This window comes from Pholis gunnellus (assembly GCF_910591455.1).
Source record: "Pholis gunnellus genome assembly, chromosome: 15".
Classification (NCBI taxonomy): Eukaryota; Metazoa; Chordata; class Actinopteri; order Perciformes; family Pholidae; genus Pholis; species Pholis gunnellus.
The window spans coordinates 11145414-11168434 of NC_136542.1; the positions used below are offsets into that span (position 1 = coordinate 11145414).

Sequence of the window (23021 nt, forward strand, 5' to 3'; positions counted from 1 at the left end):
ACTCCCGCCCCCACCTCCTCACTCTGGCTGTGGCAGCCGAGTCACATCTGTAATGCCTACCCACTTATTGCTCATTAGCCCGCTGATGATTCTCATCACCCCAGTGACATGGGGGGGCTAATGAGCTGCTGGTTATTTCATACCTCAGGACACACACACACACACACTCACACTCTCTCTCACACATAAAGGAGAAGGGAGAGAAAGAGTCATCTAAAAATGAAATGATGGCTTATTTCTCTAATTTGTCTTTGTTCACTGCTTCACCCGTCTCCTAACCTGTTGCTCACCTCCACAGCCCAGGGCTTTTCCCTTGTCCATCCCGTATCCTTCATCATCTTCCTCCTCCTCCTCCTCTGTCATTATCCTGCTTCTTCGCTCCTGTCCTCTCCCAGGGGGAAGCAGAAAGAAGTCCAGACCTGCATGAAAGGCTGTTTAGACTGCAGTGAAGAGAAGGAAGGAGGATGAAGCAATGGGTTGACATGGATCTCATTAATGAGGAATGTATTTAAAAGAGTCTATTGAGAGAAATAAGAATCGACGTTGATGACGTTTTTGTGTGTCGTGAATACGTTATGTATATTTAATTTTCTTTCCATGCATAAAATACCAATCTGGTATTTGAATGCTGACGGCTGTGTGATCAGCTAAAATAGCCACCGCTCCTCTTGTTTGATTTAACTCAGGACTTAATGGCTTTGTGGTGGCCGTCGTTCCTTCTGGGGCTGGTTAATATTCTGCCGGTGTCGTCTTTGGCAACGAGTGCGATGAACTGACCCCGGGGGAGGCAGCCGCTAATGGCTGATTAGAGTGGCTACCTCCTAGCAACCCCTCGCTGCTGTTACTCAGAGAGAAATCTACCATTTTCCACCTCATCTAACTCCGTGGTCCTTTCACCACAGATGGCAATTTGTTTTTCATAGGTGAAGTGTTCTTCTGTTTGACGTAAACATTGAACTTGACTCAGGACACAGCTCAGTTAGTGCAGCACTAGGCTGGGGTGGAGTCCCTGGAAGACCCAGTAGTGTTTTTGCGTTAAACACTCCAGTCAGTGGGGAAAATGGAAAGTGCTGAGTCCACGAAACATTTCTGCTAACAGCAGACTTTCGTAATGGACGCCGGCATGATGTCATGCCTGCAGCCGACCCTCTCGTCCGCCGCTCATTGACCAGTCTGTGATCCTAACCCACCATGAGTCATATCAGCTTATCACTGTTCATTTACAGTGTCTGGATAGTTGCCATTGTGTTTGTGTAAGTACGGAGTGAGAGGAAGGGGGACTTTGGGCTCCTGCACTCTTTTCTCATGATCGCCGTTTGAGAGTTTAGACAAAGGCAGATTACAAATCGAGGCTTTCCCTCATTAGTTTGCGCACTCTGCTATCAACCACAACATCAGCAGCATCAGTAGTTTTTAAAGTTACTGAACCGGGGATTTTGCAAACAGCAGAAGTTGCAGATTCAGAGTCAGTCAGTCCAGCTAAATTGTAACAAAGCACACTTACTTCTAGCCGGGCAGATGTTGGGTTTTCTTGTTCAGGTTTTGAGATGTCGAGTCTCCTAGTTTTCTGCCTCCACTCCTTATATGACGGCATGTCTGTGGTCTGTGGATTATCCAGAGCAATATTCAGTCAATTAACAATTGTCAAGTAGAGAATTAATCTGCAACGATTTTGATAATTGACAACAATTCTTAGTTTCCAGCTTGATGCTGCTGTTTTGTTTCTTGTGATATTCAATTTAATTTCTTTGGACTGGAAGTGTTTTAACTGATCCTTATAAGTGTTCACATCCACAAGTGCTAGTAGATCCAAACTAAGCTCTGCCTTCGGTGCTGCTGACCAGGTTAAGTCCATTCATTTTCTGCAGTGGAAAAAGGTGTGCGGAATGTGTAACAGGAAGTGCTATTCCTGGACACGTGTGGTCGTAGGTAGGAAGAGGTGATACATTTGCCAATGGAGGCCCCTGTCAAGGGCATGACATTCCTCCGCCGTCCTCTGGATTCAGCCAGCCAGAATGAGGACGCTGAGAGCTCGCTTGTGTCTCTCTGGGAGTTATTTGCCCCGTGCCTTGGCCTATTCTGCTCAGCCATTCCCGGCCCAGCGTTGCCTGATTCTGGTATTTTTAGCCATTGTTACCATTTTCTCCTCTCTCTGGCTCTGACATTTCCTTCCGCTCACCCTCTCTTTTCTCTCTCTGGCTCTCTCTTGACCTACAGTACATTCTTTTAGTGGCTTCCTCATTTGCTTTGGCTTTTTTTTCGTCACTGGCTTGTTCTTTCACTTTGGTGTTCAGCTTTTTTTTCTTCTTTTTTTGTCTTTTCTGCTCTCTTTCCTCTGGTGGTTTTCTGCCCTTGAGCTGGTTGACTGAATGGCCGAGTGGTCCTTGGCTTGGCGCAGTGAACCAGACCGTGATCATGCGGGCTAACGGGTTGAGCCTCTGCTGTTGAAGCGGAGGTCAACCGCGGGAGCACAGTCGTCCCTGGAGTTTTAACAATGCACTAAAGCCATAAGCTGTCTGTCCAGCCCAACAGCAAAATGCGTGCTTGCAGCAGGTGCTTACTGTAGTTTTTGGAAAGAGAAAATTTGAGTTAAATGTAATATAATTCTCTCGATTAGTCGTTGTTATTGTTGCACGCTGTTGTGCAGATTTTCTTGGCGCTCTGGTTTCAGGCAACAATTAATTTGGTGGAATTGTATTTTCTAGGGAGTGACACGGCCAATTGCACCCAGTAATCTCTCCTTTTGTTTGTCACAATCCCTGTTTAATCAGCGCCACAGTGTTAGGGACGTTGTTTAATCAAGCGCGGTTGCTCAAGCAGCTGTTGAAGGCGCAACCGTGATGATGAGACATCAGCGTTGCCTGTTGTCGATGTGACCAGAGGGATCGCACGCGACAAATGCCAAGAAACAATTTCACCGCGCTCCTGCCTTCAGAAAAACCCTCCACAGTTACCATCGCCCAGCTCCCTGCTGAGACAGCTGTGGGCTGCTTTGCATGTGTGAGGAGGATGATTCAGCTTACTGAGTCACATCGTGTTGAAACACACACCTGCAAACACGCACACGCACACACACACGCATATAGCTTTGCTCGTTAGCGGTTGAAAAAGAAAAGTGTTTTTTTCTGAACATGTGACGGTTGGTAAGCAGTGAGAGTGATCTTTGTGATTCCTGGTTGCCTTATGATGGTGTTAGTCCTAAATGTATTTGAAATGTAAAAAACAATGACAAGATCCTAGAGCACAAAGCGACACCTTAAAACGCCAAAGGTTTTCACTTTGCGATGATGTAAAATTATGTTTTTTTCCTTTAATTGAAACAATGAATCAAACATCAAACGTTGAGATTGAAAGTTCATTCTTTACTCTGCAAACAGCAGTTGACAAAAAACTCTCACCACATGAGAGCTTTCTGTAATATCAAAAAATGCTGTTGAGTAATTTTCTGTTGATTAATTTAAGCTTTCTGTTTGTTTTTCCACAGGATCTGAAAAAGCCTTTCGACAAAGCCTGGAAGGACTACGAAACAAAAGCGTAAGAAACCTAATGTGTCTACTTTCTAATTTATTTTCCATAAATAGAACCAGTTTGTTGGTTGAAGCAACAGAACCCAGTCGTCATTTGTTTGGATTCATTTCAGCAGATCAAACTATCGTCTTAACTTGTCAGTTCGTATGTTAAAATGAGATGTGCAGTATGTCTTGTCTCGACTAACCGCTCTGCCCCTCTAACTTCCTCCCTGTGATGATCTGTTAACACATGCTCGATAGTGTGAATAACCATCGCCCCTCCACCTCCACACTCAGACACCATTTCCACTGTCAAACCCTCGTGATTGTGCATGCAATGAACACATGACATCTTATAGCACTTTCATATATTTTACAAGCTGCAAAGGACATTCTTTACTGAAAGGGTAATACATCTTCTCTCCAACCCGGTTTGGTCAGACAGTACTGGCTTTGTGCTGACATCGAGGGTTCAGCCGGATGCTATGTGACTGTTTTTGAACGACCCAACTTATTCTTATGATTTGACTCTATTGATGGAGAACAGAAGACATCAATAGAGTCCAGTTTTCTGCCTGATTGGGGAAAACCACCCAAACACCCTATTGTATCTTGCCGCTCTTCCTCATCAACGATCCTCTGGTCTTCTCCGATCTCTCTGCTGTCTGCTGTTTTTATATGCTCGGACACAAAAAGATAATCTATTTTGTCTCAACACAGCATTGCTTTCTGATTCCCTAATTTGGTTTGCAAGCTCTTTGCATATGACAACCCACGTTTGAATTCAGTAGGTTGGGTGTTGTTGATTCAGGAAGAGTGTTTTTAATTACTAAAATCAGACGAATCGTCCCTAAGTTTGGATGCAGAATGTGTCTTCAAAAACTCCAGATTCTTCTGTCTTAATTTCCTAATGGGTGAATTACTTCCTGAACTGACAGAACTGAAAGTGACTGGATTTTTAGCGCGATCATCTGTTGAACAACTTGTCAGTTTGGCTGGCTGCCAAAAAGCCTGGCGAACACATGCCTCTCTATTAGTCGCAGCTCTGATGATGTTGTAACGCTGTCAGGGCTGAAGATTCATGCGCTGCTGACAAAGGCCCGCAGTGAATGACATGAAATTTGGCTTTTACGCTCTGGCAAAATGGCAAATATACAACCGAAACTAACGGCTGTCGGAACTTGCTCCATTTGTCTCTGGCTTTCCAACCGTGTCTTAAGACTTTGGAAAAGCATAAAGAGAAAAGAAACTGACAACTGTCTTTTCCCACAATGACTCACTGTAGATATCGTTAAACAAACAAACCTCAAAGTTGGCATTCGTTCACAACACCACACAGCACACAGCCTTTGTGCACATGCCAAATGGCGCATTGACACGAGATATTGTGCAACAGCAATAATACAGAAGAGTAATTTTTCTTTTTAAAGTGGTGCAACATCATGAATCGTGATATAAAGGGAGCAGTTGAGAAGGAATACTCGAGGAATTGTTTGACAATTCGGAAAACACTTCTTCGCTTTCTGGCCGAAGTTTTGGTCGAATATGAAGCTACAGCCAGGCGACAGTTAGCATAGCTTAGCACACAGACTGAAATATACAACAGCTAGCCTATCAGCACAGAATAAGCTCACTTAATAACATGCTATATCTTGTTTGTGTCATACATACAATAACGGGTATTTCCCCAAAAAGTCCTTCTTTAGTAGCCTATTTCTTTATGACGAGTTGATAGTTTTATATTACAACAATATGTTTTAGAAGATGGCTCATGCAGCTCCACCACTTAGATTTTTCCCTCTTTTTAAAGCCTAGCTGCAGGTCAAACAGGTAGCACAGTTGAACGTGAGGGAGTGACGTCTGTCGTGATGCACATGAACCAGGCTTGAGCGGCTCTCGAGTGGCTTGCGGACAGCGACGGCCTCGTCCCGTCTCTCCGATAGGGAACAAGCTGCTGCATCCTTTTTGTAGGAGATATGCTGTCAGAAAAACAGCATATACGGAAAAGAATGCCCTGTTGCATGGTCTGGTGCCGCCCCTCCGTTGTGTATGTTGCCTGTTTAGAGATATTGAATGGAGAGTTTGTGGTCTTTGAGAAAAATCAGCCCTAAATACTGACTGTCAGGTAACCTGTTGCATGAAACGGTGATCAACATTTTTAACTACTCATACTGTTTGCTCGTGGCTTCCCTTTTAAACCCTAAACCCACACTTAACCATAATTATCTCTACATATTACCTCCACTTTAAAATGACCCAACTATGCATAGAAATAATTATGACAGACAGTAACTCAGTGAATAAAGACGGCTTTCTAATCTTTGCCTGTTTTATGATGCGGGCCAAATTGCCCTCATCAGTGAGAAACAAGTGTTTTTTGGACTCCTTCCAAAAGCTCTGATGAGCTGAGTGTAGTTTAACCCCTCGCTTGACGATTCTCATTTAAGAGGTCCAAGCAACACGGAACATTTTCTCCACAACTGTTGCAGTGGAATCAGTAGCCAGATGTGCAAATGTAGTGTTTATTTCAGTGCATTATACATCTGGAAAGGCTAAACTCTAAAATAGATGACGACTGTTTGCTGTCAGGGCTTCTTTAGCTCTGTTGTTTGGAAGGGAAGAGGTTACCTCGCCTGACAACTGAACTTAAATGAACATATAACAAGTCTTCATTGTGAATATTAAAGACTGCTTACTACCTGGAGGGCTTAGATAAACCTGAACAGACACATCAAAGTCAACCATCTCTAACCTTTAACCATTAGAAACCAGAGACTTCTCAGGCAGCCAGATCACCCAGCAATGCCACCCCTTTATCTGCAGGATAGCAATAGGGCTGATTTTTTACACCACACCACACCCGACACCCTTTGACCCCTGTGATGTCACTTCCTACCAGCACCAAGATAGAGAAGGAGAAGAAGGAGCACGCGAGGCAGCACGGGATGATCAGGACGGATATCAGTGGGGCAGAAATCGCTGAGGAGATGGAGAAGGAGAGGAGGTTCTTCCAGCTGCAGATGTGTGAGGTTAGTCGACCAATGACTGACAATGTCACCGCGGTTTGTTTAAATGCATTAGCTTAAGAAGTAATTCATAATGAATCTTTAATAAAATGTGCATTGTCAAATGTTAAAAATGGAACCCCTACTTTCAGAGATTGCGTCTAGTTTCTGCAAATATCTGTCAAACTTAGGTAAAGGTCGTATATTCCAGATTACATTTGGTGTGTTTGTGCGGTCTGGACCTCTTTGATGTTTTACTTAAATGAAGCTTTACTTGAAAGAAGAAGACTTTTGCTTTGAAGCGTCTGGATATGAGGTGAAAGAGATGTATATGCTTGAGATGGAGTCTGAGTTTGTTTTTTCCTCTGACTGATCCTGGCCTTACCCCGTCTGACTAAATCTGTTTTCAATATGTTTACAGTATCTCCTCAAAGTCAATGAGATCAAAATCAAGAAAGGGGTGGACCTGCTGCAGAACCTCATCAAGTACTTCCACGCTCAGTGCAAGTAAGACAAGCAAATCGAGAACTGTGTTTTGCCTTTTTGATTTGTTATTATGCAATGTTGTTATTCGACCTGGAAAGTGTCTGTTTATACAATATAAGGCTCTTTTGTTAAGTTGACGTGCTTCCTGTTCAGTTTCTTTCAGGATGGTCTGAAAGCTGTGGACAACCTGAAACCCTCCATAGAGAAACTGGCCACTGATCTGCACACGGTGAGAGAACCAGCTGCTCCGGTATCTTCTTTCCTTCTCTTGACGGTGACTTTTGCATCGTATAAACATCATCGTGTGTTTCTTCTCTCCTGTTGTCTCCATCTTTCCTCTGTGACAGATAAAGCAGGTGCAGGATGAGGAGAGGAAGCAGCTGACTCAGTTACGAGACGTCCTCAAGACGGCGCTGCAGGTGGAGCAGAAAGAGGTGAGAAATATCACATTTTCATCTTCCTAGTTCCTATACATCTATATATATATTTGTCTTTGGATCATACATGCATTGCTATTATCCATTTTCTCACCACCTCCCAATGAGTGGACGTGATTTATAGTTGACCCTGGTCCTTAGCGAGCCATTAAACACGCTGCAGGCTACAGCAGCGCCTGGTCTCACCTGATGATTGTTTTCTTCTTTCCTTCGCTGCCGCCTTCTTTTGTGAAACAAGTCCAGGAGAGTAAGTGGATTCCTTGGAGAGACGTGTGGTTGTTTGCATCCTGTGTTCATTGAGGCGTTGCTTCAGTTGTAGTGCTGGATTCATTGTTGGTTTTTTTAATGTTCTTTTACAGCAGCATATATTTTTTTTTTTTGTGCAAATATGTCATTGGATTGTTTCAGTGCTTTGATTATTTTTAGTTGCGCTTTTTTATTTTTTTTATTTTAAATGACTTTTCAATGAGAAAAGCCGGAGCTGCGTTCATGCTCCTTCACGATCATCCTGTTGGCTGTGTGTGTTTGTCTGCTGATAACAGCACACACCAAAAAAAGTCACTAAAGTCCCGGCAACGCCTGCCTTCAGAAGTCGTCCTCTCTGTTTCCCGTAGTGTTTCCAGACAGGAAATGACATCACTCATACAAAAATCTGGCCTTTGTTTGGTCCTTTTTTGGCGGTTGTTTTTACACGACAGTCAAACCGGAATATCTAAAGAAAAATCAAGTTAAGGTTAAATCTGTTAAATGGTATTTAATCTAAATGTGATTCATCTTTTGATCCTTTCAGAGTTGCATATGAGAATAACATGGCAGCTTCTGATTCAGAGGTGTAAAAGCTCCTCTTATTTTCTTATCCCCATGTGTACAAAACCATTCACGCTCACCGCAGCAATCTTCTTTTGTTGTTCATACTTGCTTCCAAATTCTCAGAGGAGCAGGAGACTCGGGAGCAGAGCATGAATCTGAGCCATTTAACGCTTCAGTGGCTCCCACTTGACTGCAATTTGAATTTGCAAATCCCACATGCAGTGCCTGCTTTTTTTTATTTTTTTTGTTTTTGTTTAAAGGCTCTGATGTCTTGTCTCTGTTTCTTTGTGTGTGTGTTTTTCCAGGAGTCGCAGGTGCGGCAAAGCACCACCTACAGCCTGCACCAACCACGGGGCAACAAGGAGCACGGCACGGAGCGCAGCGGGTACCTTTTCAAGAAAAGTGACGGGTGAGTACTAGTGCAATAGCTTCAAAATGTTAATAAATATTACCATAATACCACCTTTTTCATATAAGAAGGCAAAACGAAGATTTGAACCGATTTGCAAATGTACAATTATTGTTATTATGATTTAACCAGCTTATTACGTTCTCATTTAATTGATTAATTATCTTTATATAAAAGATTTTCAGTTTACAGTGATATAAAACACAGAAAAGCAACTCGTCAGAGAAGCTGGTGTTTTTGGCTTATTGTAGATATGATTACGCTGCTCAGCCTGTGTGTCATAACTAATGCATGTGTTCTGTATTATAACGTGATCACACTAAATATTTGATCATGAGTGTCTGCTCTTTGAGTTCAGAGTTCACCGTCTATTTGACTTACAAATGAACTGTCTTCTGTGTGTCCTAGCTTGAGGAAAGTGTGGCAGAAGAGAAAGTGCACAGCGAAGAACGGATACCTCACCATCTCACACGGCACGGTAAGAAAACAACAACGTCTTTTAGTCACGCAAACTATGCGTTTGTTCTTCTTTCTTTTTTTAAATGCACCCTTAGGATGCATGTACACGTTCTCCCAGACATGCTTCATTTTGTCCCACACAGTCGGTCATTATCTTCACCCATTAAACATGAATATATTCACAAGTTAACATTCTCCTCACATCGCTGCCTCAGCTGAGCCTCTTTTAACCTGAACCCTGTTAGCTCCCATATAAAGATTTAGCCTCCGGGCCCGGACGACTCCTCTTACTGACGCAGCTCATCTTACACGTAGCCGCTTATCACATGTTTCATTTGGCTGCAGCAGCAGCAGCAGTCAGATATGGTTAAACACAACACTCTCGCTCATTGATATTGTTGTCATTCCTCTCCGTCCTCTCTCTGTTCTTCATCTCTCTCTCTCTCTGTCCGTCAGGCGAACCGGCCGCCAGCTAAACTCAACCTGCTCACCTGCCAGGTGAAACACAATCCTGAAGAGAAGAGAAGCTTTGACCTCATATCCCGTAAGTTCAGCCCTCTGTCTTTGCACTCTTGTCTGATATGTCACTTTCCTTACCTTTTTGTCTGTGCTCACTGTTTTCTCTCTCGCTCATCTGAATATGTTGCGCTCCAATGCCTCATTTTAATTAGCTCCATTCATCCAGACAGCAGCAGTTGAAAGATCTGTTGTGCAGCATTGTGGATTTCAAATGGTTTTCTATTTAGAAAGAAGCAGCAACCCAAAGATAAGCCGACTCTTATAGATGTATATTAACGCATCCAGCACATCTCAATCTAGCATTTACCAGCAAACGGTGAACAAAAAGCTTTTGTCAACTGACATAAAATGAATCTACAACTACTTTGCTTTCAGTGTTACATTTTTCACTATTGACATTAATCAAGAAAAATATCTGCAAATGAATTGATATTGATGTCAAATAATGTATATAGTTTTTGTTTTTCCCTAAATAGTAAATTTCTGTCAAATAAATTAAGTTAAGTAACGGCATTTGTTACGCTGAAACACACTGAATCGCATTGTCAGATGGATTGTCTCTTATAATTGTATTATGTTGCTTATTCTGTCCACAAAGCATCGATTGTGTTTGTCTGTCCTGGGAGAGGGACACATCATGATTTCAGTTGCTGGTGTAAAAAGGTTCTCCCTGGTCATCATTGAGTGATTCACACCTGGAGACAGAAATGAGAGTTTTTAGTTGTTTTCCCTCAGTTTGACCTGATACTTTAATGCCCTCTGCAGGGAGTCGCTCTGAGCTTTCTCCCGTCTCCGCTGCTCTTTCATTCATGTTCTCTCCTCTTTCCTCTCCCACTTCTCTCTTCCGTTGTGTCATCCATTTCTTTTTTTAAATTTCAGACGACAGAACGTATCATTTTCAGGCCGAGGACGACCAGGACTGTCAGATGTAAGTGCCTGTTCCTTCCTTCCCTTTGTGCGTGTGTGTGTGTGTGTGTGTGTGTTCAGTCCTGTGCCTGAGTGTTTCCTGTTTACCGCCTCGGCCACTTTCCGCTCACTTCCTACCTCACACCCAGTCAGACGCTTGGCCTTGTCTTTACCTTCCACCTCCTGACTATTAGCGGCCTTTTACTCCCGTCTTCTCTCCCCTTTTTAAACACCCTCCTCCTTTTCTTTCTGCTTCGGCTGCTCTCATCTCCTCCCTCCTCTGATCCTACCCTCACCTCCTCCTGCCTCTATACTTCCTCGTCTTCCTCTGTCATTATTCTAATTTTCATTCACTTGTCCTGTACGCCCCTCCGGTCTCCTCTCCTCTCCTCCCGCCTCCAGCTGGATCTCGGTGCTACAGAACAGTAAGGAGGAGGCGTTGAATCAGGCCTTCAAAGGGGACCAGCATGTCGGCGAGAACAACATCGTGCAGGAGTTGACCAAGGCAATCCTGGGAGAGGTCAAGAGGATGACGGGAAACGACGTGTGCTGCGACTGCGGAGCACCCAGTGAGTGGCAAAGAGAGACAAATGATTGACGGCACAGTGTCAAAACTAATTTTATGATCTTTGAATGATTGTTTTACCCAGGATTTTAAGCATAATGTGAGCCTTTGTATTCACTTACTAAAGATGAACTCACAAACCTCATTAGGACTAGTTGCTATATTCCAACCTCAAGACGCAGTAATTATGATAACTCTACTGCCAAAATATGCGTCGCTGTAATCGGAGGTTTTGCAATGATGTCATTATAGATGGTCTTTTTGTTGCCCACATCGGTCTGTGGTGAGGATTCTGTCCTTTTGAGTTACTGATGTATCTGGAGCCATCCGGCAGCAGCTGGAACAATATGTGCTTTTCTAAATTGAGAGCGGTGCTGTGCACATTTTACAACCGCAGTAACGTAATCGATCATGTAAATCTCCCGACAATGATCATGAAAAGTCTACCAGTAATTATCCACGGTTCTGAGGTTAAAAGCAATTTTCATTCACGGCTCGAAATCCCGGGAAAAGAGTGATAAAAAAGAGTTATTGACTTTAAAATCACGGCTAATCCTTCAACTTTAGTTTTGACTTCCTTACTTTGTAAGAAAATAAACCATATGTACACTTTACATCATATTTGAAGCATATTTCCAGACTGGAAGAAATGAACAGACTTCTGCCTGGAAGATGGGTACAGACTGAAATGTACGTTATGCTCTGGGAGTGTTGGCAGTGATGCATAGTTATGAGCTACTCGACCGGAATGAAAAAGCTGGATCCTCTTTCTGGAGATATTCTGAAATCAGTTTTTCCTCAAATACATGGAGCCCCCCCCCAATAACTTTTCTCAAATTCCATGAAATTTCCTCCAGCAGACACGTATATGCTTTTACACGTACGGCCTCCACACACAGTATATCCACACATAGAACGAGTATCGAGGCCAGACTTTGTTACAGTCCAGCTTGGTCACGTGCCTCTGACTTTGTGTGCTGTGAGATAGTAAAAAGCCCTTCAGGCAGCTATTACATTTCCAGAGCACACAGCTTTCCACAAGGACACATCAGAGTTTGCTCACGTGCTGCAGAAATAACTTCAGCTTTAGTGGGGTTTTTTTCCCAAGGACAGTGTGTCACCCGTATTTCCCCACATGTGTGGTTTACCTCGTCATCCCTCCATTCTCTTGACGATTTTCCTTTTTGTCTTTCTCAGACCCGACGTGGCTGTCCACCAACCTGGGCATCCTCACCTGTATTGAATGTTCAGGGATCCACAGGGAGCTTGGAGTCCACTACTCCAGGATCCAGTCCCTCACTCTGGACGTACTCAGCACCTCAGAGCTCTTGGTAAATCACTGTTCGTCTCTCTGAATCACGTCACGTTTTGATTGCACAGATTATTCAGTAGAAAGATTGAGGGAAGAATGAGGAGGTAAGGAACTGAGGACAAGAGGGTCAGATAGTCGAGACAGGAAGGAAGGAGAGTAGCATCGCTCCAGGCTTCATTCTCCTCTCCTCTCTCCTCCAAGACCTCTGGAAGTCTCCACACAGAATAGCTGAGATTTTTTTTATGGCTTTTCTAATCACGGTTTGGTGTAGAGATTTACCGCCTGTGGGCCAGGCGGGATTAAATGCTTCCAGTCACGATTGCTTCCCTGGGAGTTAAGTCGCCAAGTCGTGTTGACCACAATCAGATGGGCGTTGTGCATATAATAACGCTCCACACACACACACACACACAGTACTGAGTCCTGAGGTGTGAGTCGATGACGCGAAGATGACGACTTTTACCGTAAAGCATGTGGTGCAGAAAATGTCGAGTGTAACTTGTGTCAATATGTGTGTTTCTATGTCCGTGTGTGTGTGTGTGTGTGCTCCACAGCTGGCCAAGAATGTGGGGAATGCAGGCTTTAATGAAATCATGGAGGCTTGTTTAAGTGCTGAAAATGTGGTGAAACCCAACCCAGGCAGTGACATGTAAGTCACCCATCCATCTCTCCCTCATACCGATCTCCCTTCCTCTCTCCCCCCCCATACGAGTCTCCCTGGACTCTAGCGCTCTCTCTCTTCTCTCCTGATTATTATATCATATGATGAAGTAATGATACTGAGTGTTTGTCTGTATTAATATAGAAATATAATATAGTAAATGACTAATAGCGGTGTTGCATATTAGATATAATGTAAGGTGAAATGTATTAATATAGTATAACATATTATAGTGCTGTAATCTAGCGTCGAATAGAAGAGTGTTGCTTATTGTTGCTTCCGTCAAAATGTTCAGCTTCTATCAGTGTGGTACTTTTGTTTCATGCTTTTTGTGACTTGTGTGACGGCTTTTCCTTGCAATTAAAATCTAATTATGAAACTCTTTCAAGCACTGAAATGGTAATCAGGAAAAATGGTAATCACAGAAATCTAATTCAGTGCGTTTATTGACTAATTATGATCAGTGGCTTCTGATTGGTGCGTCCCCAATCACGCTCATTCACATAAAGAGCGTAAGTGATGCAGCTGTAACTGAGCAGCTGCCTCTTCACATGTTTTTTAACCAGGCAGGCGAGGAAAGACTTCATCACAGCCAAATACACGGAGAAACGTTTCGCTCGGAAGAAATGTCCCGACGCGACGTCGCGGCTCCACACGTTGTGCGACGCAGTGAAGGCCCGGGACATCTTCTCCCTCATCCAGGTCTACGCCGAGGGAGTCGACCTCATGGAGCCCATACCGCTGGCCAACGGACACGTCAGTACCCAAAATATTCAGCCTGTGTGATGTTGAGTCTGTCCTTCAAATAGTGACTTGAAACTTTAACCCAGTTGCTTTTCTACCATCGACTTTGACTTCTTAATCACATACGGATTTATTGCATTCTTCTTGCTCTTTCGCTTGATTGTCCACAAACACCTCTCATTCCCAGGGGAATATAAACAAAAATGGTGCAAATGTTTTTTTTAAATTTTTATTCCAGGAACAAGGGGAGACGGCCCTTCATCTCGCAGTCAGGCTGGTGGATAGAACGTCACTTCACATCGTCGACTTCCTCACTCAGAACAGGTACACAAAGCCAGGCAATACATTTGCCCCCTCACTTATTATTATTTGTTACTTACAGTATGCAATGTGTTGGAAGGGGGGTTTTGATCATCCCGTCCGACTGTGGCAACCGTTTAAAACACCATAAAAAGATGGCGTCTCTTAACACTTGTAGTTGGGGTTTAAAGCTCTCTGTCTGGGTCCCTCTGCAGTTTGAATTTGGACAAGCAGACGGCCAAAGGCAGCTCAGCGCTGCACTACTGCTGCCTGACCGACAACAGCGAGTGTCTGAAACTGCTGCTGCGGGGGAAGGCCTCGATAGAGATCGGTGAGGCAACGCACCAGCGAACGGGAGCGGCTGTGATGCGTTCACTGTCCCACTCTTTTCCTTTTGTCTTTTCTCTGTCTTTCTTTTATTTCCCACACCTGGATTTGTTTGCACCATCTATTCGGAGATTCATCACAAGTTTGTGTGTAAAGTCATTTTTACATCGCTGTAGGATCATATTACTGTCACTTAGTAGTTGATCTGCATACTTGTTCAACCGCCACTGTCTCACGCAAATGTTTTCTCTCACTGCCGCATTCTCTCACTCTCTCTCTCTCTCTCTCTTTCTACCTCACACATACACACCCCTTGGTTCAAGCCTTTCAGATTCAGTTCCCAGAGGCTGCCGGCTCTGCCAAAAGACCATGGCAACTCTTTCTCACAACACTAATCTTTCTACTCCGCTGTGACATCAACTAAACAGCCTGATAATAGATACAGAGAGGAGGAGGACACAGAGAAACCAGAGAGTTGTTGAGTGTGGGAAACAGTCTAATTACACATTGCTCAGTGACATGGGAGGATAGAAAATGGGCTGTGTGTTTGTGCTCATACAGTGGATACAGTAATCATTGTATGTTTCTGTTGTTTTGCTCTCCAGCTAATGAGGCCGGGGAGACACCGCTGGATATCGCCCGGAGGCTCAAACACCTACAGTGTGAAGAGCTGGTGAGCTCGCCTCGTACAAACGTGGCTTATGCCCGCAAGCAATATCGCTTCCTGAAACCTAGTTAAGAGCGGTCGGTCCTGTGTGTTTACATGCGTCTGGATTTGTTTTGTTTGTGTATAGTTGAACCAAGCGCTGGCGGGGAAATTCAACGCCCACGTCCATGTTGAATATGAATGGTGCCTGCAGCATGAAGACTTGGATGAAAGTGATGAAGATCTGGATGAGAAGGTGAGAAGACACTTTCGTATGCAGAGTGCTACACGGTTAAACGAGAAAAAACAAGAATAATAAAGTAAATAGAAATACACATTCTAAAGAAAAGTGTTTGTAATGCTACATTCACTTGCTACCTGAAGAAGTACTTTGTGTGTTTGTTCTTTTTAAAGTACCGTGCACATCAATCATTCAGTCTTGACGGGGAAGTTGGCCATGTCTGACCATGTTTAACTCTCTCATTATGCTGCCCCTCCAGCCCAGCCCTCATCGCAGAGACGAGCGTCCGGTCAGCTGTTACACGCCGAGCAGTAACTCTCACCTGCAGAGCGGTCTGGGCTCTGCGGGCCGCGACGCCATCGGCCTCGCCAAGGACAAGCAGCGCGCCTACATGCCCAGCCTGGTCAACAACGAGACCTACGGCACCATCCTCAACGCCAACCCGCCTCAGTCTGCCACCACCTCTGCTCCGCCCCTGCCTCCGAGGAACCTGGGTAAGCTCGGATACAGTCGACGTCAGCGCTTGGAAGAATGGAAGGCAAATGTAGATGGTAGCATTTGAAAGCATAATCGAGTATATCGCATCGTCATTGTATGTCTTTCTGACCTGAATCTGACCTCTTTACCTGATTCGGGGAAGTGATATTTATCAAAAAATATGAATGAGAGGAAAATCCTAATTTGCTGCATCATTTCTCATTTTGCCCTGCATCACTGGTCCCTGAAGCCTTTATGTTAATTACTATGCAGGTCTAAGTGACCTTTTTTCATCACTACAGCTGCTCTGGGTACCCAGAGACACTCTGAGTCTCTTTACTATGTGAAGTTAGACTCATCCATCCAAAGGATCTCAAATCTAAAAGGCAGGATTTATTTTTATGTTGGAAATAAGTGTTTTGGGATACTTCATTCAGTGTTAGGAAAAAGGTTACTCAATGAAAATAAATAGATAAAATCTTCTCAGATGTTAGACCGTGCATATGCAACTTCATCATACCTCTACAGGCTAACCAACCTATTGTGACACACTCGCCACAGTCGGTCTTTAATAACAGTATAGTGGCCGTCTGGAGTGCTGCCAGCGGTGCGGAGGAGAAACAACCAGCCGTGTTGTCCACCTTGCTGCACTCTGCACATTCCCCCCCCCCCTTAACTGTCGCTCTCAATTACACTCAAATGGAAACGACTTGACTTTTAAAGTGGACGCTTGTGCTGGCAAAGTGCAGTGCTCTCTGTCTCTCTCTCACTCACTCACTCACACATATATTTATATATATATATATCTTAATAACCCCTCTCTTTCTCCGTCTGTCTGTCTCAGTCCAGTTATCCGGCCTCGGGGGGATCAGTCAGTCTTCAGCGTCAAGCAGCTGGAAGCCCGGTTCTTCTTTAGACCTGGTTGGCCGACAGAGGTCGTCCTCAGACCCCCCCAACATGCACCCTCCTGTCCCCCCCTTGAGACTCACTTCAGCTGGAGGTATGGACCCCCAACACTCCCATTCCTCCCTCCCAAACTGGACCACTGCTGCAGTGAAGACATATTAGTGTAATATAATGATTTCGATGAAGAGTAGTCATAGGTCGGTGTTTACTTAATATGTCACAGTAAGGAGGCATTTAAATGTTTTATTTGTCCCAAATCTTACAATCACTGCGGGGCATACGCTTTAAATTCGTTTGATTTTGTTTATTTGCACAAATTAAAATCAAACAAACTAAAATAATAATAATAATGAAACAAAACGGAGGCGACTAGCGGCTTCAAGACCGGGGCTTAAGTCATTGTTGATAATTCTACTTTAATCCATTCATCTCTTTATTGTGATTCATCATTTAGCAAAGAAATACGCATCACTAAAACCCAGTGTGATGTCTGTATCCAAATGTCCAGTGATGTGTTCAGTTTGCAAAGTTATGGCAATCCAGGTGTGTTCCTGTGTGTCCCAGGTCTGGGGCCTCCTGTGGCCAAGATGGAGTCCATGAGCATGCAGTCCAAGTCGAGCCAGGGACCACTGGGCTCCAGAGCAGTGCCACCTAAATCTCCTGCGGGGTAAGAACAAAAGGGGAATACAAATGTGTTTTCACACAGCTAATTCAATTGTTTTTAAGGTGGCATTTTGGCGGCTTTATCAGCAACACAGGAAAACAATAGAATTATATAATTCACTACACAAGAGCCTGCTCTACCCCGGGGTTGTGTATCTTGCTGTTGAATGCTTGTCTTGTAATGTGGTGTTGTTTTTATCACAAGAGGAACGAGCCTACATGGCTGCTGTTTAGCCGCTTCATTAGCTTCCAGGCTGCGCTCTGCATCGAGCCAGGCGAGCGATAACTCTCCTCCGCAGTCGCCCCTTTTGTCTTTTTGTCTCCCACAGGGTTTATCGTGCTGCAATACATCTGTAACAAAGCTGTCTCTCGGAGAGCTGGACAGTTTTCTGTTACGTGTGCGTTTCTTTATATAACTTTATGTGACTTTTACTTACCGTTGATGAGAGTGCCTTTCCTTCTTTTGTTTTACAGCAATGATAAAAGCTTCAACCGGCCTCTAAATCGAACGGTATCTATTGAAAGACCGGGTGAGTGCACAGATGAGAGACAAAGTACCGATTCTGGTAAATCTCTTGTCTGTCCAGTGTACAGACGTCTACATTCACATTGTTCTACTATCTGTCGGGTCCTGTTTGTTCTGTGGAAGCGTGGAAAGTTTTTGTTGTCGTTGTGATGTAATTTCCTCTTCCTGTTCCAGCTAAAGAAGTGCCAGGATGCCCCCAGAACTCCATAGGTCAGTCTCTGCCTCCAGGCCCCTCGCAGAGGAGAATCTACCCAGTGAGTCCCTCATTCTTCCACTCATCATCATCCAGATAGTGTCGATTAGAAAACGCTTATTCATTCACTGGCTGCTGACTCCTAAGTCATGGTTTATGTAGCTATTAGCGTTGTGCAATACCCCTCAGTACCCTGTAGGCCGACCTATTGTCTCGGTGTCATAAGGTAGAAGAATATTTACAGCCTTCTAGCCGGCAATTACAACTAACCGATGCATTTCTTTTTGTTTCTAGTATTCTAGACTTCCAGTTTGTCAATCAATGGAGAATCATAGGATTATAGCCTGTCTCAGACCCTGTGCTGCAACAATTACACGTTATCACTGGATGAATCGCTGTATTTAAAGGTCTTATATCTTCTACTTCCTGCTATTTTTAGTCCTTTTGTCAAATTTAAATCTTTGTTTTGCAGAGAAATAAATTCCTTCGGTCAGAGGTCCAAAAACTACACAGAAGCAGTTAAAAATACACAAATATAACGGTAGAAACAAACAATAAAGGTCATGTCAATTATTTGTGTATAGCCCAAAATATATTTAGAATGTAGCGTTACCGCAGCTCTCCGAAATATTGGTGTGGTTATCCTCATTGTGTTGAGTAATGATGACAAAGAATTCACTTTATTTACAGAAGACAAAATGTTTTTCGCCATTTAAGACTTTATAGTTCCAAATCATGAATTTGCCTCTTCGAGGCTTTACAACCTATACAGCATACAACAACCTCCGTCATTACACCCTCAGTTTGTAAAAGAACATTCTCATCATCCTCTTTGTGTAACTTGGCCTTAGTTCACAGTAATGATGATTAAAAAAAACATTCCAATAGTGTAAGAAAAACAAAGAAGACAGAGAAACAAAGACGGAGGCAGAATGTGGCACCACCACATTTCCTCTTCTGGACAAACTTGATCAAACCTGTCTGTGCGCTTTTGCTTCCGTCTCGCAGAAGCAGAGGCCGAAGCGAGTGAAAGCCATCTACAACTGTGTCGCCGACAACCCAGACGAGCTGACCTTCTCTGAGGGCGAGGTGATCGTGGTGGATGGAGAGGAGGACCAGGAGTGGTGGGTCAGTATCTCGCACGCTGCAGATCTGAATGTCTCGTGGTGTTTTTTTTCTTCCATTTTGGATATTTCTCAGATTAAAGCACAAAGCGCTCCCAGTCCAGTTCAGCATGTGAATATCAGTGCACTCGGTAACCATGGTGGCGAAAGCAAAAAAGCCATGACCTCATTCAGGCTGATACGATACCCCCCCCCTCCTCCTCCTCCTCTTTTTCCGCCTGCTGCTGCTTCCTCTCTGGAGCCCCTTGTGTGAACATCGACCAGCTGCAACTTGTTTTCCTCTGAGCCACCTCTGCAGATATGACCGTATTTAGTCACTTTCTCCCTGCCTGGACCCTAAAGTCCCCCGGGATCGCTGCCGTGCTGCCTCTCTGTCCTGCAATCAGCAGCGTTATCACAACTACAACGTTTTCATTTTTAATTTCTGAATATAAAGATATTTCATTAGAGAAGTCAAAAACAATAACAGAAGGAAGATTCGTGTGGTGGCTGAGAAGCGTCGAATGAATGCAAAAGCAGCGATGTGATGTGATGTTAAACATATGCTGACGTGTGTGTGTGTGTGTGTATCTAGCATTGTATTCTACCCTTTGTTCTTTTTTCCCCTCGTATAGCACTTTGTAATTGCTCGTTTTGATGAGTGCTATATAAATACCTTTATTAATATTATCATCCACATATTAACGGAATAAACATTCATTGTACAACATGAGACTAGCAGCCTGCAATTCAGCGTTAAATATTACAATCGCACACAAAACATTTAGATTTTCTACAAACGTGGTGTCTCGAGAGTATCAAAGAGACAGCTAGGCGTTTCCCATCATGCACTTGGTCTTTCAGTCGGTGGAGAGCAGCTGCGGCGCCTGACTCTAAAAACTGCTGCTGTCTAGATCTCGTGAGGTTATCATCGCCCACGTGTGCTTGACGTCAGCGCAAGTCGGAATCAATTTGGAATCGAACCGACATGCATATTGCAGTGATATAGTCAATAATAGTCTGCCCGTTTATTTGTTACCATCCATAGTTTCTCACTTCCGGCTTTTGCATTGTGGCTTTTGCATTCGTTAGACACCTTTGGGCCACCGTAGGTTTTTACTTTAGACTGTTTGAACAGATTGCTTGTTCTTCTGTCTTTATTTCCTCAATGGCTTGTTGTGTTTCACTTGTAGCCTTGTATATACATTGTTGGAGCAGAAACAAGCCCTAGCTTTTTGTTTTCAGGTATAGGAGACGTTTAAAATGACTTTAATGGACATAATAAGTTCTGTCTTCTTTATCGGCTGAGGTAATATAAAGTGGGAATGTCGTATTAAATGTTAATTGTGTTTTAGCCTCTCATAGTCCGCTATGTGCTCCATTAGTTGGTGTTTAGTGAGGCGAGCTGTTGGCGCTGATCTCCTGATTCACTTTAATGTTGTTTGTATATTGAAAAAATATAAAAGTGGTTGTTAGATTTTCATTTTTTAAGTCAACATTTTTTTAAATTATTTTTAAATTTCAAATTATATTAAATTATTTTGTATTTGTATTACACATATAGCTATCAAATATGTTCCTGAACTGAATGTTCACTATGTTGACATTCTACACAATATGCATCCCAACTGAATCATTTATTAGAAGTCTACTCACAATATTTAGTGCACACGCATATCCACTGAGAAAAGGCCGATCAGCCTCGTGACTTTAAGAATCGATATTGAATCTTTCAATAGCGATCAATCAGAAAACCCAGCCCTAGTGTTTAGTGGTGTTTATAGTCTCGTGAATGTGCTTTAGATGACTTATTTGGTTGAAAGCAGTCAAATGATTGAGTGTTTCAGTGAACTTACACCCTCCCAATAGAGTAAAACCCAACCTGACTACAACGAGCTGCCTTTTATCGTCCTCTGACGTCACCTCGGTCTTCCCTCTCCACAGCTGGGCCACATCGAAGGCGATCCGATGAGAAGGGGAGCCTTCCCTGTTACGTTTGTACACTTCATTGCTGACTGAAAGGTTCCTCTCCGGGTCTCAGGAAGTGTCGCAGGGTGCGGCGTCCCTCCTTCACCCGTCTCTCTTCAGCCAGCAAACATCCACCGTCGTCCCAGTGTTTGTTTGTTTGTTTTTGTTCACTGCCGTGTCGTCACCTCGGCTGCAACATCTGGAAGTCGCTCCTCGTTGCTAGGCCTCGTGGGACTGCATGTGGTTTTAATGCTTGCTGTTCATGTTCTGACAAAAGACTGTAAGATTTACAAACGATGATTGTAGTCTATGACCTCTCGCAATAAATGCACTTTGCTTGTCTTTATCCTTGTTACAGCATAAGATGACATGTGACATAATGAAGGTTCATTTGTACAGTATTCACATCCTCCATTTTCTGTTTAGCTGCATTGTACAGACAGTACTGCAGAGACTACAGCAATGAATTTTAACTTTTAGAACAAATGTAAATGTGAACACAGGCAACATGCTAACATTCCACCTCTGTGCATGAGCCATTTTTAAATGCCTAACTGCTTATAGGTGCGACCTTTCAGCGCTGTAGTAGGCCTCCTGTAGGGAGGTTTTTCTAATGGTGCTAAATTAACCCCGGAATATGCTAGAAGTTGCCCTCGAGGGATCGCTTCCCCCGTCACCCGTTTCAAAGACAGACTGGCATTGAAAGGGGGCAGAAATAATGTAAAAATACCCTCCGACTCACCACACCTGGGAGAAGTCACCTTCTCATGGGTGTGTAGAGGGATGGAGCAGCTTTTCCACGCACACACACTTCCTGTACTGCTTCATTAGAGAGGATAATATTCCACAGCAACACTGCAGTTCTCCTTCCCGTAGTGTTTTGGGTGTAATGCTGACACGGACTCGCGCGGCAGCAGCCAGTAATTACCTTTATGCTGAGTCTGACACCTCGGGCTGTCTTCGCCTGTCATCTGCCTTATTAGAGGAACAGGAAGTGTCTGCGAGTGTCTCGTCTGAACAGAATAAGCTGAGAATGAAATATTGAAGTAAGAGAAAATAAAAAAAGTGTGAGCATGTTATGAGAAGCAGGAGTTGGTTCTCTGACTTGTGTTGCTTCCTCTTGCCTTTGAGAGCGCTCAGACTCCGACAGGCGTTTTCTGTTCGCAAATAAGCTGAATTATCTTTGACTCTATACAGAGAAAGAAATATCCTTCCTACAGCTTAAGCCTCTCATATCTGTACATCTCTGGGGTCCCATAATGTAGAAAGATGGATTTATCAATAGTGTTACGAGATAAATATCAAACATTCAACGTCATTAACTTCCTTTTGGTTGCAAAGCAACTTTCTCTCTGTTCATAATGTTGATATTTAAGCATTTAACCTGAAACCAGAGCCTTCCTTGGATTTGTGAATGACGAGAAGCATGTGAATCGTAGCTGATACACTCTTCATCATGTTTAATATGAACTCACTGGAAACCGGAAGATTTAATTATCTATTCATGTAAATAGTTTTGATTTTGTTGATATTTATATGTAAAAAGAAGAGTTAACCTGGGCACTAAATGTCTTTTAATGGTCTGTGGTGATGAGTAGTTACAGATACAGTCTCAGCTGGACCTGTGTGTGTATGCGTGTGTGTGTGTGTGTGCGCTGAAAACACACAACTGGGACAATAAATGTAATTCATTCACATTAACTGTCTGTGGATTACTGCATCGACTCTTCACTCTATTGTGCAAACAAATGGAAAAATGAAACTGGAATAATAAAAGATGAAATGATACTCGGCGTTGGTCTGTTTCTTAGGAGCGTTGAGGAGTTTGTGATCTCTTACCTATTGCTGG

General features: G+C 43.5%; 1 protein-coding gene across 1 annotated transcript in view; it reads left to right on the top strand.

The window, feature by feature from the left end:
• asap2a (ArfGAP with SH3 domain, ankyrin repeat and PH domain 2a) overlaps positions 1-22933 on the top strand; it is a 46056-nt gene extending 23123 nt beyond the window's left edge. Inside the window, exons 5-28 of the mRNA XM_079174904.1 lie at positions 3485-3534; positions 6409-6538; positions 6936-7021; positions 7154-7229; positions 7348-7434; positions 8553-8656; positions 9065-9134; positions 9572-9659; positions 10514-10562; positions 10943-11109; positions 12303-12436; positions 12972-13066; positions 13645-13834; positions 14061-14146; positions 14338-14453; positions 15055-15122; positions 15244-15351; positions 15596-15830; positions 16658-16813; positions 17284-17386; positions 17857-17912; positions 18083-18162; positions 19110-19229; positions 21149-22933. Of these exons, the coding sequence (XP_079031030.1) occupies positions 3485-3534; positions 6409-6538; positions 6936-7021; positions 7154-7229; positions 7348-7434; positions 8553-8656; positions 9065-9134; positions 9572-9659; positions 10514-10562; positions 10943-11109; positions 12303-12436; positions 12972-13066; positions 13645-13834; positions 14061-14146; positions 14338-14453; positions 15055-15122; positions 15244-15351; positions 15596-15830; positions 16658-16813; positions 17284-17386; positions 17857-17912; positions 18083-18162; positions 19110-19229; positions 21149-21223 (2529 nt within the window). The 3' untranslated portion in view covers positions 21224-22933. The remainder of the gene's footprint in view (positions 1-3484; positions 3535-6408; positions 6539-6935; positions 7022-7153; positions 7230-7347; positions 7435-8552; positions 8657-9064; positions 9135-9571; positions 9660-10513; positions 10563-10942; positions 11110-12302; positions 12437-12971; positions 13067-13644; positions 13835-14060; positions 14147-14337; positions 14454-15054; positions 15123-15243; positions 15352-15595; positions 15831-16657; positions 16814-17283; positions 17387-17856; positions 17913-18082; positions 18163-19109; positions 19230-21148) is intronic.
• Positions 22934-23021: the final 88 nt, after the last annotated feature.